Raw genomic sequence first — 16501 nt, 5'->3', positions numbered from 1 at the left:
TGGCCTGCGGTGTTGCTCCCATTATATACACAGGCACTTCTGGACTTGAGGTTTGGAAAGGGAGGTCATTTACGGAGCTAAGAATGCAGCTGAGGCTTGACACATGAAAGCCTTTTTTACCTCCAATGTCATTTCTAGGGTAGGCTTAGGATAACACGTGAGACATGCATGCCTTCCTTTCCCTTGAATTTCCTTCTCCTTTTCCCAAGAATCAAGAAATTTTAGACATGATAATATGACCATGGCCAACAGGTCTACAAGGCATCAATGTTTTAAGGGGAGATCAAGCCTGTAAAATTAGCTTTACTTGGCCTTGGCTGAATAACGGATGAGCATAGACAGCTCAAAGGATTTTCCTATAAATTGGGTAAGGAGACAGTAAGCAAAGAAATCAAGAGGTATGCTTAGATCTTTGATCTTAGAGAAGGTATTTATACCTTACTTTCTGATCTAGACTTTATTTATATTATATCTTTGAATCATGTGGCAATCTGTCTTATTCATTTACATTGTTTACATATAGTAAAAAAGAATGTCAATTAGATCATTAGAATGATTAGTTGGCAGTATAGACTATATAAGGCCATTTTAATACTGGTGAGCCAGTACTGCTTGTATTAGCATATGAGGAGGTCACTAAGTCTTCACACTGTGTCACTGGCTCATGGCCACAGGCTTTGTTCCCTAGAGATGCAGGGGAAACAGAGATCACGCATCAGGATTAGCCACATGGTGTTAATGAGAATCGCTGTTTATCATTATCCTGGTTATCCTGTTAAAGAAGTCCTGGAGCATATGAGGTAGTTGCCAAATGTGTTAAATATACCAAAAGGCATGTCTATTTCAGAAGTTTTGAGCCCTGAGTTAAAAAATTTTATCGTATTTAATCTACTTGCCAACTGGGCATTTTGCAACCAGGCATCTATAAGAGAACTAAGGAAAGAGGCACTGAGGGGAACTCAAATCTAAGAAAAGTCCAGATTGTTTTGGTCAATGATGAGGTCCTGCCTGTAATTTAAAAGCTAAAATGAATCTTGCTTAATCTCACATACACATAATTGGCATCACTTAGGCACAATCATCATTAAGAAACATACAAACACATATAGATCAGCATACAGCAAGGGATTTTAAAGAGGGAAAGAAGAATATTTTAACCAACTTTCTGAATAAAAATCACATGTATTTTATTTATATTAGAATACTTATAAAGGTCCTTGAGGTATTTTAATATATTTTTAAATTTATACCTTTATCATCATATTTATTAAACTAGGAAAAGCATCTAATATTTATTTTTACTTTTTTAATTTAAATAAGCACACACACATAGCTTAAAAGTGAACATGTCTTCTTGACTGCTTTGGGCAGTGATATGTAACATTGCCTAACCTGGCATAATCCAGCAAAATCTGGATTCAATCAAAACCCAGTTCAATACAACAAAGTGAGCCAGGGCTGAATTGTTTGTGCATGTGCCTCTATCCCTCATTATATTAACCAGCCCTTGTGTATATTAACTTTAGCATTATAGCTTTACGACATGTTGAAAATACATTTTGACACTATCCAGAAATTAAGAGGAAGAGAATTTTTTTCCTACACCTTTAGTGATTAGGAGCATGGGTATGAAAATCAGACTGAATATTCAAAACAGGTCTCCACTGTCTGCTAGCTATGTAACCCTTTAATCTCTCTGTGTCTTAGCTTTCTTCCTGAACCTCAGATTCTCATCTGTAAACAGGATAATGTAGCACCTATCTCAAAGAGTTGTTGTATGTGTTAAATGCTTTATTATACATAAGGGACTTAGGACTGTGTTTGGCACATAGTAAGTGCCCCCAAAATGTTAGCTATCAGTTTCATCATCATTGTTATTATCCTTCATTTTGTTCTTGGGCACTTGGAAAAAGAGTCTACAAAACACATATTTAACTTTTTCCTCTGAGTTCCTAGCCCTTAGCCTTATCAGAAGCATCAATCTTTCTTATTTTCCAGTCAATAAGGATTTTTTTTTTTAATTGAAGTATAGCTAATTTACAATATTGTGTTAGTTTCAGGCATACAACAAAGTGATTCGGTTATACATATATTTATATATGTATATATCTATAAACTTTTTTTCATTTCTTTTCCATACAGCTTATTACAAGATACTGGATCAAGTTCTCTGTGCTATATACAGTAAAACCTTGTTGCTTATCTATTTTATATATGGTAGTGTGCATCTGTTAATCCCATACCCCCCAATTTATCCCACCCCTGCTTTCCCTTTGGTAACCATAAGTTTGTTTTCTATGTCTGTGAGTCTGTTTCTGTTTTGTAAATAAATTCATTTGTACTATTTTTTTTAGATTCCACATATAAGTGATATCATATAATATCTGTCTTTCTCTGACTTAACTTCACTTGGTATGGTAATTTCTAGGTGCATCCCTGTTGCTGCAAATAGCATTATTTCATTCTCTTTTATGGCTGAGTAGTATTAAGGATTTTTTAAAGTTCAGTGATTCTCAAGATTTTCTTTTACATAGACACCTTTATAGCATATTTAAATATTCCATGTACTTTCACATGATATAATCGACAGTTTTAGAACCTTTGACTAAGAAAATATGTATGAACAGAGGGATTTAAGGACCCCCTGAAATAACCACACAGGCCCTCTGGGGTCCAAAACTCATTGGTTAGGAACCATTGCTTCAACGATTAATACATTTAGATTAAAATAAAATTCAGATCTTTTTAGAAAGCCCTGTGGGTCATAGCTCTTTTAGCCTCTCTTACCTCACCCATGACCGCTATGGGTGTCTCTCCTGTTGCCTGAGCAACACGATGTTCTACTAAGTAGAACATATACTCGTCGTAGAGCAGACGGATCAGGTGGAAGGAGCCAAAGCTAGCAGCACTGCGTAGGGTTAAGTCCCGAATAACCATTGAGCTGTTCCAAGAGAAAAGACACATATGCAGCCATTGTTAGTGAGCAGGATTAGAGTTCAATCTAATTTTCCTCTTAAAAGAAGTTAGAGGTCTAAAAGATTGGTATAGCACACAACCTGCCATGGAATAATTTCACTACTGAAAGCAGTTGGCTCAACTCTTTCAAACAGAGTGGTAAATAGGTCATCTTCACTGAAACTTGACTAGATCCTTATTAGAGCTAGACAACTATTAACTGGGAAAAACCATTTTACTGTCATAGGCAAGTCTTTTGATTCTATTAAATTCACAAAGGGGTCAGAATTGAATAAAAAATATTTTTGGAAGGCTGACAAATCATCACCATAAGAAAAAGCAACTCAAAGTGAAGGTCTTATTGATGACGCGTAAACACTGTGTCAGTATCTCTCAATGATAACAACCTCTGGGGTACGCTGTGAGAAAAACATGTATTTGACCAAGTTTACAAAATATACTAAGCAGGGACTTCCCTGGTGGGGCAGTGGTAAGGCATCCGCCTGCCAATGCAGGGGACATGGGTTCTGTCCTTGGTCCAGGAAGATCCCACATGCCTCGGAGCAACTAAGCCCATGAGCCACAACTACTGAGCCTGCGCTCTAGAGCCTGTGAGCCACAACTACTGAAGACCGTGTGCCTAGAGCCCATGCTCCGCAATGAGAAGCCACCGCAGTGAGGAGTCCGCACACTGCAACGAAGAGTAGCCCCCGCTCACCACAACTAGAGAAAGCCCAAGTACAGCAACGAAGACCCAACACAGCCAAAAATAAATAAATTTATCTTTAAAAAAGTATGTGTGTATATATATATATATATATATATATATATGTGTGTGTATATATATATATATATACATATATATATATATATATATATATATATATATATATATATATATATATATATATATACACTAAGCAATGCTCCCAAATGTGGCAATGTAGAATGTAGGCAGTTATGTACAGGGATCCCTGCAAGTTCTGTTGGAAGGTAAATTTATTAAGTGACTCTAGGTCCTTACTGATTTCCATTAAATTAAATTAAGGTGATCTTTCCATTAGAAATAGCATAATAAAATCAATTAAGAAATGCATAACTTTGAAAAATATGAATGTTTAATTTATAAAATACCAAAATCTGAACCATATTATTAATAAAATACTAACAATACACTCTATTATACTCAAAATGGAAGTGAATCAAAATAAAATTTTGGCCTCATTGAAGACATGTCAATTATTAAGCTTGTCCATGCACTTCAAATCTCTTTAATATTTCTATCTTAGAGTCAGGGTAGGATGTGTGTGTGTGTGTGTGTGTGTGTGTGTGTGTATGTGTGTGTTTCTCCTCACTTTCATTTAGTGTCCTTTTCTAGAGATTTCTGTCCTATGCAAACTAAAACAGGCATTATATTCTCTGATAGGAGGAGGAGATAGAATCTCACAAATGTATGGGCTGATATTCCTAGGCCTTATTTTGCAATGAAGAATTGTAAAATGCCAGACAGATGGAAAAACAGAAGACTACATTTCTGTTTCATTTTCAACCTTATTTATATAGAGGCTAGTAATATATCAAATTCTACACATTCAACTTGGCAAGTGACAGATCATCCTTGTACATCTAAAACTCTAAAGCCCTGGATTCTGATCCTGGCTCTTCATTAATTCACTATCAATCTCAAAAAAAAAATCATTTCCATGAGAGTGTTTTTCCTTTTGGGTGAAAGTGAAAGCAGTACTTTTGGTCTTACCTAATTTGCGTGACGATTTCAAGGACAAAATGTGTTAAAGGTTGTGAAATAGACTTATGAATGAATAGAACAAGACTCAAATATAAGTGATTATGATCCTAATACACAAAACAGGAGGAGCTGAGCTTCTGACTCTCATTTGGCTACGACAGCAAGAACAGGTGTTACTATATGATGATGGCAGATGTCTCTCATTCTGTGGATCTATTTACTAAACAGAAAAAAAGCATGGGTTTGGAGTTAGATCCATGTTAACCACCATGTGATCTTGATTGTGAGTATGTCATTTAACATTTAAAGGTTCAAGATTAGCCTGAGAGTCAAATGAGATAATGTATGTGAAACCTTAAGCAAAACTACCTATTACTATACTATTCCATATGTTGGAGTTAATAATATACTCATTATCATAAAAAGTAGTACTGGTGAATGATTCCTTAGAGTCAAATACTTTAATGAATACCTTAAGTTTGGAACTCTATAAGAGAATCACTAAAAATAAATTAACACTTTCACTTATATGTCAAAGATATAATGACAAAATTCTGTTATAATTCGATGCATGCTTTTCCCAAAACTCAGTAACACATCACCTATTCATAAAAATAATTATTATAAATTTAATAGCCATTGAAATTAAACTTTATTTTCCTATGGAACAAATTTTAACAGGCAGAGAATCCTCTACTTTAAAAAGCAAAAGCAAAAACAACATAAAAATAACAATAAAAAGTTGCCTAACATTTTTACATATATCCAAATTTGATCATGTGAAGTAAATAATTTTGAAAAATTAAATAATATGGGGTGGAATATTCACTCCTAAGTACACATCTCTTGCTGAAGAAAGACAGCAGCTATTTAAAATACAGCCTGGAGAAGACTAATGGCTAACAAGTATACAAAAATGTGACTAATCTTATTCAAAATTAAAAGAAATGTATATTAAAGGTAAGATACCATATATCATCTATTATACTATAAGACATTAAAAGATCAGTGTTGGAGAGGGTATGGGGAAAGAACTCTCATTTGCTGTTTCTACAAGCATAAATTCACAAAACATTTATGAAGGGAAATTTGGCAACACATGTCGAAACTAAAAATGCACAAATGCTTTCACCTAGTAGTGTTTTCTAGTTGTTGTTTTTACAAAATACAAGCAGGCTCTCTCTCTGACAATGTTGTTTTTTTTTTTTTTAACATCTTGATTGGAGTTTAATTGCTTTACAATGGTGTATTAGTTTCTGCTTTATAACAAAGTGAATCAGCTATATGTATACATATATCCCCATATCCCCTCCCTCTTGCGTCTCCCTCCCACCCTCCCTATCCCACCCCTCTAGGTGGTCACAAAGCACAGAGCTGATCTCCCTGTGCTTCCCAGTAGCTATTTTACCATTTTACCTTTGGTAGTGTATACATGTCAATGCTACCCTCTCACTTTGTTCCAGTTTACCCTTCCCCCCTGCCCATCTCCTCAAGTCCATTCTCTACATCTGAGTCTTTATTCCTGTCCTGCCCCTAGGTCCATCAGAACCTTTTTTTTTTTTTTTAGATTCCATATATATGTGTTAGCATATGTTGTTTTTCTCTTTCTGACTTACTTCACTCTGTATGACAGCCTCTAGGTCCATCCACCTCATTACAAATAATTCAATTTCGTTCCTTTTTATGGCTGAGCAGCGTTGCTTTACAAAGCTGTGTTAGCCTCCACTGAACAACAAAACGAATGGGACATACACGTACAGATATCCCCTCCCTTTTAGACTTCCCTCCCATTTAGGTTATCACAGTGCACTAGGTGAGTTCCCTGTGCTATACAGCATGTTCCCATCAGTTATCCATTTTATACATAGCATCAATAATGTATATGTGTCAATCCCAGTCTCCCAATTCCTCCCACCCCACCCCATTCCCTCTTGGTATCCATACATTTGTTCTCTACGTCTGTTTCTCTATTTCTGCTTTGCAACTAAGATCATCTATATCATTTTTCTAGATTCCACATATATGCGTTATTATACAATATTTGCTTTTCTCTTTCTCACTTCACTCTGTATGAACAATCTCTAGGACACTCTCTAGGTCCATTCACGTCTCTACAAATGATCCAATTTCATTCCTTTTTATGGCTGAGTAATATTCCATTGTGTATATATATGTGTATATATATATATATACCACATCTTCTTTATCCATTCCTCTGTCGATGGACACTTAGGTTGCTTCCATGTCCTGACTATTGTAAATAGTGCTACTATGAACATTGGGGTGCATGTGTCTTTTTGAATTATGGTTTTCTCTGGGTATATGCCCAGTAGTGGGATTGCTGGGTCATATGGTAGTTCTATTTTCAGTTTCTTTAAGGAACCTCCATACTGTTTGCCATAGTGGCTGTATCAATTTACATTCCCACCAACAGTGTATGAGGCTTCCCTTTTCTCCACACCCTCTCCAGCATTTACTGTTTGTAGATTTTTTGATGATGGCCATTCTGACTGGTGTGATCACCTAGCAGTTCTAATTCTAGAAATTTACACAAATAAGCAAAGATAGTTTTAATTGCAGCAATATTTATACTGGTGAGAAAATAGGGGGCAACACTAAATATCCATTTGTAGGATACTAAGCAAAAAAAAATGGTTCATTCATATATGTAAATTTATATAAAAGTTTAAAGAAATGAGGGAGAGTACACATATAGGCAGTAACTTGGAAAGATGTCAATGATATAATGTTAAGTGCAAGAACTAAAAAGTATAATATGAGCCCATTTAACATAGAAACTATCAATATAATTCTTAAAAAAATCCTATCCCTAAATAAATGGGAATGTTTAATACTTTATTATAAGCATCGAGATAGCACACTTCACTAAAATAGTATTAGTCACCTTAAAAAGTACAAATTTATTTCAATTTATCTGAAGATAAATGTGCAACTTTATACAAAGATAATCGTTACAGTATTTTTTATAATTGTATCACAAGACCAAAAACCACCTAAATACTCAAGAATAAGAGACAAACAGGATGTTTAAATTATGTATGAGACATACACAAAATGAAATATTGTGAGGACATTAAAAATTATGTTTCTTAAGATATGCTTAAGGTATAATGTTAAATGAAAAATGTTAAGGGAAAAATACAGATAATAAACTCTGATAAACAATTGGATCTCAATTTTATATAACACTGAAAGAAAACATTTTACCAGTAGTTATTTCTGGGTAGTAAAATTATGGATGATTTAAGTTTATTCTTTTTATAGTATTTGTATTTCCCAGATTTTCTAAAGTGAGTATATACTAATTTCATAATCCAAAAATTGTTTATTTTAAAAAGAAGATATTCATTGTAACACAGAAGAATCGTGGGCCGGTTGAATGTCAATAAATCTTTGCAGGGATAAATATCACAGATATAGAATGAATTATATATATATTTCAAAATTCAACTTTTAGGGCTTTATATTTCCCTTAAAATAATGTAAATGACTAAGAAGAATATACATACTGAGTAGCTTTCTGATATTATTAAACAAAATGCAAAGTCAATTCTTTTATTCCAAGAGAATTCATATTAATTCATTCAATAGCTATTTATTGTGTTCCTACTCTGTGCCAGGGTCTTGTTCTAGAGCAAGTCAGACAAAAATTTGGCTTCAACAGAGCTCACATTCTAGTAGGACAGACAGTTGATAAAAACAGAGTAGGTATAAAATATAAAGTTAGGTAGTGATTAAACCCTATGAAAAACAATAAGTCACGTTAAGAGATTGGCGAGTGATGGGTGCCGGCACTTTAAGTTAGGGTGTCAGGAAAACTCTTTTTGAGGAGGTGATATCTTGAGCAGAACCGAGACTGAAGGGAAGGAGTGAGCCGTGTGAACATGTGAGCTTTCCTGGCAGAAAGGAGAGCAAATACAGAGACTGAGGCAGAACTATGTTTGTTTTATTCCAAGGACAGCCCAGAGGCTAGTGTGGCTGGAGGACGTGAGCAAAGAGAATACACGGTGGGACCTGGAGGTCACTAGCAGCTGGACCATGTAGGGTCTTATAGGCCATGCTAAGGCTTTTGGATTCTATTTGACAACTGGGCAATCACCGTATTTCAGCATAAAGTACACATGTAATAGGAAATTCTGTTGGAAAATTAAAAAAAAAAGGGGTGCTGACCTTCAGTTATAATACCTAGTTATTTTTAAAAATACTGATAAGCATGTTAAGAAATTATTGTCATATGTTTAGAAAAGAATCAGTTGAATTATATTATTAATGCTATGTCTGCTTCATGCTCTCTGTGTTGGGCTTCTGCCCTACAAGCCAAGTATCAAATGACACAATTAACAGTTTAATTGGAAACCTATTGTCTGATTCAGACTTCTGTAAGATATGCTGCAAAATTGACTCCACTGAATTTCATGTTGCTAAGTTACCATGAATTCAACTCCTTTTAAAATCAGAGTTATAAATGTTAATTATTTTATAATGGATGAGAAATACCTTTGTGTATTTATCTTTATAACTCATGGTGTGGAAAATGAAACATATCCCCAAACACATGATACTCAATCCACCTCTTTATGTATTTGGGGATACATCACACCCTTCCAAAGAAGAAAGATGAGAACGTCGCACCTGTGACCACCCCCTCCCCCGTACCGTGAACTCTTCTCAAACAGTGCTTATAGCTGATTCTGAGAGTATTACTTTTTGGAAGATTTATATATTGTTCAATTGTAGGCAAACTAGGTTCTCTGTGCCCCCTTTCAAGTCACTGTATCGAAGCTATAAATTTCATTTTTAAAAATGGGATACTTGGTTGACCCTCAGGGTGACCCTGAGGAATTCTGTGTTCCGTTATCCACAAAACACACAAGCTGAGAAATGGCCCACTTAACTTCTACATTTCTGCCCAAGAAAGGTGGTGATATTTTTTCCACCTCTCAGGGAGCCAGCAGTAGTCATTTAAAGCCAGGTTAGGCAAGGAGAGACCCCCGTTTGGAGCAGAGGGTGTCTGCAGCAACATGTCAACTGCTGCTATCATGATTCTCTGCCAGTCCATTTCTTTATTTGTATGCATATAAATATATACACAGAATTTTAGAAATTATGAGATTAATCAACTTCAGAAAATGAAGGGTTGACATATGTGACTGCCAAATTCTTTTTTTTTTTTGCCAAATCTTATTAAAAAAGCCAAAAACATTAAAAAAAATACTCTGTAATTCTGCTTCTGTTTGTGAATGCAGTTTTCATTACTCAATATGTTCTTATGCCTTGGTAAAAAAAGGTCAGATTTTAGAGGCTCTTATGTTTCTAAGTTATTGACCTCGCCTACCAGCAGGAGGTATGCATCTGTCTGAATATGCCTTTCCTTCTGTGGCCCTGAAGTATACGCCTTCAAGACTTCTTGAAATGAAAATAATAACCATAATAGTGCCTAACAATAACAAGCCAACTATCCCCAACTGAGGGAGGACAGAGGGCAGGCAAGTGATGATCTACTGGGTTTGTATATCTGCAGATAACAAGAAATACAAGTAAGTAATTTTCTGTCAAGATACCTGCAACAAATCTCTGTGGAGACAAAGGCTCCAGGAGTGTATTTCTAAAATGATATCAACTAAACATAGAAAAAAAAGTCCTCAGGAAGGAGTAAGGGCAAGTCTGATGTAATGACATAAGAAAGCAGTAAGAAGAAAAAAAAAATCCTTGATTTTTTCTGATATAGAGGATGCACTCTGCTTTTGGTCATATAGGTTTTGGAACAACAGCTAGTATAACTTCTGTTTCATCATTCATGAAGCACATATACCATCTATATGATTTTCTGAGGAAAAAAAAATGGATGAAATCAACTTGCAAGCAAATGGGAAAATATCTGAAATCTTAAGAAATGTTTCCAAATTAAAATTTTGAATTCTACTATTAATACTACTATTTCTACATCTACTTTGAGAATACTGTGATAATGTTTTCCAAATCTTCCCCATATATCAAAGGAAAACTCATATCATCAACACATTGCTCACTGACACCCAGATCTAAAGCTAGGACTGGCTTTAATGAAGCATATCAGTGGGTCACAGAGTTAGACAGCACCATAATAAGGTGCTTTTCAAATCATACGGACTAAAAGCACTAAATATATGAGAGACAGAACTGTGGAATTATTCCGTCCCCAAAACAAAAACAAAACAACAACACAAAACTGGTAGACTTTCTTTCACTGCATTTAACCCTGGGCTAGACACTAGAAAACGGTTTTCAGGATGTAAGGATAATTTAACTCCTAATTAAACATATACAGCGAATCTACACCTCTACTTCAGTTTAAGAAATAAGAATTGGACCAAATCAGTTGAGAAAGAAATAAGTCACAATAAAAACCAAGCAACTACCATCATAATTAAAAGATCTCTGGTTCCATCTTTATCAAGGTGGTCAAAACAAGATGGAAATCCTGTAATTTGGGCTTACTGGGTTCAGAATTTCTACTAGTCTCTAAACTCTGCTACTTCTTTCTATACCTTCTCTCCTCACAACTGCTTTGGACTCACCACTGAGGTCCAGATGATGACCATAGGGTACTCACAGCCACAGTCAGTGGTATGTCCTGTAGTCACTACTTTGATGTGTGCATGGTTGCACAGGAACTAAATTAGGGACTGCCTAAACCTCAAAGTAGACATGGCTTTTCGGCCCGAGCCAGTGAGGCCACCATTATCTAAAGAAGCAAAGAAATGAACTCCCATCACAAGAATAAATTCCGGGGTCAAAAATACGACTTACGTAACTTAGCTTAAGAAATGGAACTCTGTCAATTCCATCCTATGTCATATATATAGTATATATGCCAACTCACACAGGTTCTGTTTTTTAACCCCTGGTGTAGACCTGTGGTCAATGGTTCACCCCAACAGTTGATATTATATATCAAGTAATCTTTCTCTGCTGGGGTTCTTCTATGTCTAGAAAAACATACATTTACATATATATATATATATATATATATCCTTTTAGTCAAAAAGTGATTCATTTTGTATTACTAGATTATTCGATATTAAACTGGCTATGCATTAGAATCACCAGGAGTAAGCGTTTTGAAAAAAAAAATTTCTGATTATCCCTACTCCTAATCACTACTTTCTAACAACCACGATTCTGATTCAGTAGTTTTTGGGAGATACCTAGGAGTTTTGTTTTGCTCTTCTTTCCACTAATTCTGAGGTGCAGCTAGGTTTGAAAACAATTGTAATTGATCAAATTAAGAAATTAACTAGGTGGTTCTGAGTATGCATCTGAACTGCGTGGACGATACTTTAAAAAGCACAGATTGCTGGGCCTCCCCTCTGCAGTTTCTGATTCAGGTACATTTTGGGGAGGGGTCTGAAAATATGCATTTCTAATGTGTTTCCAAGCAATAGTGATGCTACTGGTCTAGCGAACCACAGTTTGAGAATCCCTGAACTAGAGAAGAAGAGTGGTGGTAAGGGCTCAAGAAAGAAGACTAAATAATACACGTTTGCGAGAAGGAGGACTGTAGTCCTTTTTTGACTGTTGCTAAACATCTTATCTAGACTGGGATCTCAGATGTTCCCATCTGAGAACTTCTAGGGCTTTGAATAAGAGCCTTTCTTTTCCTAGCAGGAATTTTATTTCCATAAGCTTCCTGGTACAATTCCATGATGCTGTAGTCATGAGTTGGGTTGAAGATAATCACAACACGGAGTTTCTGCAAACTAAAGTCTTCCTTTCTTTGCTTTTTTTCTGAGAAGCATGTACATACATAATTGCAGAATAGGAAAAATTGAGACGATACCTGTAGAAAGACCATTTTAGCAGAAACTGCCTGGCAGCTTTAGGAAAACTGGGTCTTCCTTCATAGGGTTTCAGTGCTTGCATCATCACATTGTCAAGCCATGCAGCCCACTGCTCCAGGGTGCTCTGCTGCTGAAGAGTCATCTTGAAGTCTGTTTCTAGTCTCTGAACCATGTTGTCATCACACTGACATACCCAGGAAGCCTGCTCCTGGGACAGTACACAGAAAGCAAAGAAAAAGTTCAACTCAGCACCTTTTCATTGAGTGTCAGCACACAAACCATAGGCATAAATGGCAAATTATATTGAAAGCGTAAAACAATTAAATGAATTAAGAAAATGAAGGACTACTTGTCAGTTATTAAGGAAACTAGCATCGCCTTTGTGCATGAAAAAGTGATGTGACATAAAAGTATGACTTGGTTTTTCTACATTAACTAGTCTGTGTGAAAGACTAAAATATATGATTACTTAAGAAAAACAGGAGCCTGAACCTACAGTATGAGGCGTCTTTCTTTAGTTTTTACTCCCTCTCTTTTTTCTCCCAATCAGATAAAACTTTAAAGCCAATTCATTTGAAAAGATTTAGCGTAAGTCAGATGGATAAATAGATTCAATTGGCCAAAAGTGGTCCCTCAGGATTAAAACAAAAACAAACACTGAATGATACAAGGTAGAAGTATATGCTATATGAGTTTTATGGATAAGAAACTGAAGTCTCAAGGGCTACAGAGGCAAGGCTATGAATGCAAATTAATTCACAGACCCGAAAACAACAACAACAACAACAACAAAAATACTTTTGAGAAAATGTAGGAAGGCTACCTGCCAAGAAATTTGATCACTATAGTTTTCCTTCTGGTTCTGACAGGAAAGTTTCATGTTTGGTAACAGCAATGAAAACAGGAACTTCTAAAGTTAATTTTCAATGGCTGCCATAAGTTTTACAATGTTTCTAGTGCTATGTTGTATTTTAACATTAAAAAAATACTATACTCTTAAGGTCAGAATACAATTATTTGGTAATATAATATTTGAGTAAGGACATGGATGATAACATAGGGCCTGAATCAGCTAAACTGACTTCAAGCAATTCATTTAATCTGCGTGGGCCTCATTTTCCCCAAGCATAACATTAGAGAAATGAAATGTGACAAGAATTTTTAAACTGGGTTCACTGTGTCCAGGTAATATTTTCACAATAGATTTCTGTGGAGGGGTGTCTGTGAAGGTCCTGATTCTATGTCTAAAACATTGTGAATATGTATGTATTTTTCTGAAAAGTGTCTATAACTTTCAATCTATCTGTTCTCAGAGGACACATTTATTCAAATCAACCATTTCAACTAAATAAACCCCTAATCTCCACCCTCTGGTTCCAGCACCTCTCCTGGCCCTACAGACTTTACCTTATTTAAGAGACATTTCAACTGGGAGGTACTTCAAATATAAAATGCCCAAACTCAATTCATTTTATTTCTTCAGGGAAACCTAGGGTTTCTTCTACATTCCCAGCTGATGATACCATCTATTATCCTTCTTTCTCTTATCTAATTAGTAATAGTCTTTCCGATTTTACCTCCTAAATATCACTTTTAAGTATTTTAAGTACACCACAATGATTATTAAAAATTGAAAATACAAATAAACAAAAAGGAACAAAATATTAAGAATATCTAAAATGCCAACATTAAGAGATAACTACAACATGCTAATAACTTTCAAACTGTTCACATGTAGTATATACATATGCATGTATGCTTATGTACATGTTATTTTAAAAGAGGCTCATATTATACATTTTACTTGATATTTTGCTTAGTTTCACTTCAATATATATGATAAATGACTTTCTGTATAGGCAAATGAGGAGCTATATTTATTGTTCAGTGACGGAATTTGCTTCAATGCATAAATATTCCATTATTTACAAAACCAATTCCATACAGTTACACATTTATGGTCATTCCAATTTCTTACTATTAGGAAAAATGCTGGAATTAGCAATCTAGTAACTACATCTTTGCTTACTTTTGTACTTTTTTCTATGTAATAGGTTTTTCAAAATACACTGTTAAATGACTCCCAGAACTTTTATATCAATTTAGGAGTTCAGAAGAGCACCCAGGGAAGAATTTATGTCTCAAGAAAGGATAGGGGAGGTTGTTTTCGTTTTTTCATTAATGGCTAAGCATTTTTTTTATTGTGGTAAAAAACACATAACAAAACTTATCATCTTAACCATTTTGAAGTGTACATTATAGGAGTGTTTACTATATGCTCATTACTGTGCAATAGGTCTCTTTTTCATCTTGCAAAACTGAAACTCTATACCCACTGTGGAAGATTTTTTTGTGCATTGGTAAGAGGCAGGAGGAACTTACTGGTATCCTTGGAAGAATTTTTTTTTTTTTTTTTTGCGTTACGCGGGCCTCTCACTGCTGTGGCCTCTCCTGTTGCGGAGCACAGGCTCCGGACGCGCAGGCTCAGCAGCCACGGCTCACGGGCCCAGCCGCTCCGCGGCACGCGGGATCCTCCCGGACCGGGGCACAAACCAGTGTCCCCTGCATAGGCAGGCGGACTCTCAACCACTGCGCCACCAGGGAAGCCCTCCTTGGAAGAATTTAATTTCATTTCTTAACATAAATTCAAACTCACTGCTTCCTAGGAAGTTAGTTCTTGCCAAGAGATAATGATAATCTAAAACTAAACTTAGAGAAATAAAGCCATAGGACATTATTCTGACTTTTCAAACTACTTTATATTATATTTCATTTTACTACTCTTAAGATTGAAAATATACTAACAATAGAGTACACTGTAATTACTCCTGTGAAGTATATTCCTGTGAAGGAATTTGGATATTTCAGTTCTATAGTGGAAAAAGGTAAGGACGAAAATTAAAGATATTATTAAGTTGGAAATAAATTATCTCCAAGATGATAAGGAGGCAGTAGCTTCAAAATCAGAATGTCTTTTAAATACAGAAACCCAAGTATATGCAAAAGTTAGGTTATCAGGTCAACCAACCCAAGTATATTTAGCCCATACTGTATTTGGAAAACTATCCATTTATACAAAACAATTCTAAAGCAATACTATTGTAATGCTATCAGTTAATTAAAACAGAAAACCAATTATACGGCAATAGGAAAATTATCCTGAATGCATGAGTTAAAGATTTAATTAGGGAAGAATGAAGTAATGAAAGAGATTTATGGATATCCTGAAAGAAACTTAAGCTCTTAGAGCATTAAAATATTGACACTTACATGTGATTTCACTGTTTTAAATTAAAGTTCCCTTATTACAAGAGCATCACCCTATATGTCTTAGGGTGTCAGTCTTAACGAGGTTAATCTCATAGGGGCAGGGACTTCCAAATGAACAGGAGAGGGTGATGAAGGTGGAATGGGAGGCAGGAGACTGAAAACCAGGTAAAATGTGGAACAGAAGAGGAAAGAAAGGAGTTCAAGATAAAATATGCTAACCTGAGAAAGAGATTACATATGAGAATGAACAGAGTTGTGAGAGGTAAAATGTAGGGGGAAATGGAGGGCACACCACTGCGCTCGTGGTCCTCTAACGAAAGGAAGGAGGTCTGAGAGGACAGATACTTAAGCACACAGGTTTCAGCACTAATAACTGTCATGTGGACCCAGAAAAACTTGGTAGCTGAGAATAAAGGAAGGGAAAAAAAGGTAATCTCAAAGTCAGTGAGTGGGGGATGAGTAGTAGTATAGATGTATAACTGACCATTTATATGCAATAATGCTGCCAAGGCTGGCGTTTATAACCAGGAAGAACTCATTTCTATACATACTTCATAGGGTTCAGACACACAACTATACGAATGAAAATAATGTTAAAACAGAAAATTTTAAATCTTTCTCAGATATTATTAGGAATAATTCTTAAATATATTTTCGGTTATTAAACTTAAATTACTTTTTGAAACTA

The 16501-nt window shown here is 35.4% G+C and overlaps 1 protein-coding gene across 2 annotated transcripts in view; it reads right to left on the bottom strand.

The window, feature by feature from the left end:
* RFX3 (regulatory factor X3) overlaps positions 1–16501 on the bottom strand; it is a 292829-nt gene that overhangs the window by 19453 nt on the left and 256875 nt on the right. For both annotated transcript variants that reach the window (XM_073806161.1, XM_073806160.1), the window contains 2 exons: positions 12543–12751; positions 2788–2941 (listed from right to left, as the gene is read on the bottom strand). In XM_073806161.1, coding sequence (XP_073662262.1) covers positions 2788–2941; positions 12543–12751 — 363 coding nt within the window. The remainder of the gene's footprint in view (positions 1–2787; positions 2942–12542; positions 12752–16501) is intronic.

Source organism: Tursiops truncatus, chromosome 6, assembly GCF_011762595.2.
Source record: "Tursiops truncatus isolate mTurTru1 chromosome 6, mTurTru1.mat.Y, whole genome shotgun sequence".
NCBI lineage: Eukaryota > Metazoa > Chordata > Mammalia > Artiodactyla > Delphinidae > Tursiops > Tursiops truncatus.
Note: the sequence above shows the minus strand (reverse complement) of the source record. Positions and strands in the feature narration are given on the sequence as shown.